At 35.8% G+C, this 3,565-nt stretch overlaps 1 protein-coding gene across 1 annotated transcript; it reads left to right on the top strand.

Moving 5' to 3' along the window:
• The first annotated feature begins 1,753 nt into the window (after positions 1-1,753).
• LOC145908698 (uncharacterized) lies at positions 1,754-2,848 on the top strand. The gene is made up of 3 exons (XM_082996022.1): positions 1,754-1,897; positions 2,082-2,162; positions 2,354-2,848. Exons 1-3 carry the CDS (start codon positions 1,822-1,824, stop codon positions 2,503-2,505), a joined length of 309 nt encoding a protein of 102 aa, XP_082852148.1. The 5' UTR covers positions 1,754-1,821; the 3' UTR covers positions 2,506-2,848.
• Positions 2,849-3,565: the final 717 nt, after the last annotated feature.

The following is a 3,565-nucleotide window of genomic DNA, read 5'->3' as shown; positions in this document are numbered from 1 at the left end:
GTCGTATGTGTGCCATATAACTTAAACGGGCGTCGTTATTGTCACAGTGAACCAGTAAATTTCAGTTTGCTTCGATAAATGATTTCCTTGTATTTCTGCATCAACATTTGCAGTCACGCACTTGAAATTTACGCGGATAAAACTCCGCAGTCAGGAAAACCATTGAAAGTTACTTAAAAAGCAGTCTTCTTTTACGGTTTGCTGACAACACATTTTCTGGAAGCTACATTACTACCATTGGTGTTGATTTTAAAATAAGGACAGTTGAAATCAATGGTGAAAAAGTTAAGCTTCAGATCTGGGATACAGCTGGCCAAGAGAGGTTTCGAACAATAACTTCTACGTATTATCGTGGAACACATGGTGTAATTGTAGTGTATGATGTTCAAAGTGCAGAATTTCTGTAATTTTTTCATCACGCTGTGCTTTTTTTGTATTTTATTTTGTACTATTTTTTTGTCACTTATTTCACCATACTGTGATCTTAAATCTGCTGTAGGTTAAGTTAATTTCCTAACTAAACATTTAGAGCACAGTATAATGACCACAAATTAAGTGATCGGAGTGTTAGGTGCCTATTTCAGACCCATAGCAATCTGAAGAAGAAAGGTAAAAAAAGACAGTTGGTTAACGTGTGTGTAAGTACATCGTGTAGGCGTTATCGGACTCGAAACGTTTTCGATATATCGCATCTACCGCATGATATAGCTTGCCCACAGCGCAAGAGTGCCGCCTCAGACCAATTGTTTAGAAGTGGAATTCGTAGTTTCATAGGATTTCTGCTGGCCCGCGCAGAGCTATAGGTGATTTTAAATTAATTCCACATCGAAAAAGACCACAAATGTCGTAATCATTAATTTATGTGGAATACCTTTGTACCACTAACGAGCGATATTCCTTTATTATGGAGCGAGGTACCAGACAGCGATGGTTTGAACATAAAAATTCCAGAATCTTATTCTTATATCTTTATAGAACGCAAGTCGTCGAGAAAGCAACAAGCGGATCGTTACGGATTTTTTTCAAAAGTTTTGTGAACCTTTGCTAATAGCCTGAAGCACAACGGATGAAAATAAAGCTCGGTTTTGTTGAACTTTCTGTCAAGTGCGTGATGCTTCACTGTTGACATAACCCTGAAGAAGTTTCGTCCATGGTTTAGCAATTCATGGAGACTCGAGTTTTTTTTCAGTAAATCCATTTTTCGACGTCCCTTGGTACTCTGCATGAGTGTTACTCAAACTTTCTTATGCTGCTAATCGACGGCACACTTTTTGAAATACTGAGAATCTGAACAAACTCAGAAAAGCAAGGGTCAATTGTACTGTAAACCTTGAAAAGAGCTACATTCTTCTTATATTGTGGCATATTCGCATGACTCGTTATCAGCTACAAGAATCGCATATTTCCGAAACATGTGTTGTTAATGTTTTGAAAAATAATTTATGATCGTTTACGGTTATACAATGAGTTTGTAAGCATATTATATTAGAAACGTGATACGAGTATTTTCCGCATTTATTCATGTGTATTGGCAAAACAACTGCTACTTCGCGTACGAAAGAATTTTTCCATTAGTTCATCATTGCTGAAGATAGATATACCACCGAAACATCGGCTCTGCGCAATAGCCTAAAGGCGGAATTGTATACGATAATGTCCAAAACACGCACGGTTAACGTGTGCAGTGGTTGCCCTTTTTGGGATGGTTTTTAAATCGCATGCTGCCAATAATCCTTTAAATGGGAGAGCATTGTCAAGCAAGTCACCATTGGTTGCTTGGGAAAAATTTGCTCAACACCTCATAGGAAGAATAAACCCAAAATGAGAATTTTGATAATACTGACGTTGTTTGTGATGCTTTCGTTTGTTGAGCAATCAGAAGGATTTTGGACCATCAGTAAGTATAAGCAAAACAAAAATGACCTAAATAAATTGAAAGGAGCATGGACAATACATGTATTTTGTTTAATATTCCCGCTAAGATGAATAAAATATACGATTTATTTGTATCGAAATGTATTCTCAGATATTAAAATATCGTAATAGTATCGATTGGCAATAAATGATTCTGATATTCACAGGCATGCTTCGCAGTACTTTTTGTCCAGTTTTCTGCATGAAGAAAGATGGGAGGTACACATATTCGTCTTGTGTAAATTTTTGTGAGTATTTTTGCTAGATTTTTTAAGCAACAATTAAACGTGCTTGTTATACAGATTTTTTTTAGTTGCAGAAATATTTAACTGATCGTTACTTAAGGAAAGTGTCATTATATGTTCAAAATTAAATAACTTAGTTAATCAGATATAAATTACCTTTGCAAAGCATATCAAAACCTCCTATACTTTTTCAGCTGGATTTTTTAGAACGGTCTGCACATACTGCCTTGAACACGAATGCCCAAGAAACATACAGCGACATTTCAACATCTTCGCTCGGGTTACCGAGGCTCCCGTGATTGCTCAGTATGCTCCGGATCGCGTAGTAATACCGCAAAAGAAGTAATATGGAAGATTGATTTTTGTAGCTAAAATGTAAAAATTTAACATGCTTGACAACCCGACAACAAAGTGATTAAAATGTTTTAGTTTAAACCTCGTCGTTGTTCGTAGATATGTACATATGTAGCAAGCAACACATTTCACGACTAAATCATATCGTTAAGTTCTTCATTGCAGGAAATAGATCCATTCGCAGCTTTCACGTTTACGAAATATCTAGCTGTGTACGTTAATGAGAGAGAGAAGCGCAGACCGCGCATATCGTGTGTGCAGTGAGTCACAGCAAATATCAAATTTTGATTATATATGATGCATATAATTGTAGCAATAAACGACATTTATCACTGCTTTGTTGTGCTAGAATGATTAGCTGATCAAATAAACACTTAAATTCAAGCATAATTGATTTTATATTAGTTCGTGTGCATTTTCATAACATAGATAAAAATAGTTGGTCTTTAATAAAATCTGTAACCATCATTGATATGAGCAAAGGAAACTTACAACAGCTTTCATCACGTAAAGGTTGATCTCAATCGCAAGTACGATTTCAACTGCGTTAAATGTTGTACCCGTTCGTGTCATTGCATCCCATTGCATCATAATTTTGCAACATGCACAGAGCCAGTATTCAACTCACGTGGAGAATTGGTATAGCTTGGTATGACCAATCTACATTCACACATCAAAATAGGATTTGACATTTCTTTTAATCACCATTGCGGCGCGGCCCCCGCACTTTATTAATATAATTTTTATCAAAGAGTAAATACACACAATTCTTTGAAATACGGTTACTTTTTACCTGTGTTCCGGGTGCACTACAAACATATCAAAACAGCCAATCACTGTTTTCTTTTTTCGTTGTTTATTAAACACTGGTTTTGTGTACATTTTTGTCATGTCACCATCACATACACGAGACATCAAATAGTTTTTTACTTTCTTTTAAGTGTAAAAGTTGATAACGTTGGTTTATCAATGAAAAAAAGTGTCTTGTGTTGAACTTCGAAAAAAATGTGTTTAAATCAAAACTACGTCAAGAAGCAGTAACGATGTGTCAC

Source organism: Ascidia mentula, chromosome 7 (assembly GCF_947561715.1).
Source record: "Ascidia mentula chromosome 7, kaAscMent1.1, whole genome shotgun sequence".
NCBI classification, from domain to species: Eukaryota; Metazoa; Chordata; class Ascidiacea; order Phlebobranchia; family Ascidiidae; genus Ascidia; species Ascidia mentula.
This window is presented reverse-complemented; position numbering and strand designations above follow the sequence as displayed.

What these genes read in the sequence shown, in the direction of transcription:
- LOC145908698 (XM_082996022.1), top strand. Translation starts at nt 1,822, where the DNA reads ATGAGAATTTTGATAATACTGACGTTGTTTGTGATGCTTTCGTTTGTT. An exon ending in AGAAGGATTTTGGACCATCA is followed by an intron (nt 1,898 to 2,081) that starts GTAAGTATAAGC and finishes TGATATTCACAG; the next exon opens with GCATGCTTCGCAGTACTTTT. An exon ending in TTCGTCTTGTGTAAATTTTT is followed by an intron (nt 2,163 to 2,353) that starts GTGAGTATTTTT and finishes ATACTTTTTCAG; the next exon opens with CTGGATTTTTTAGAACGGTC.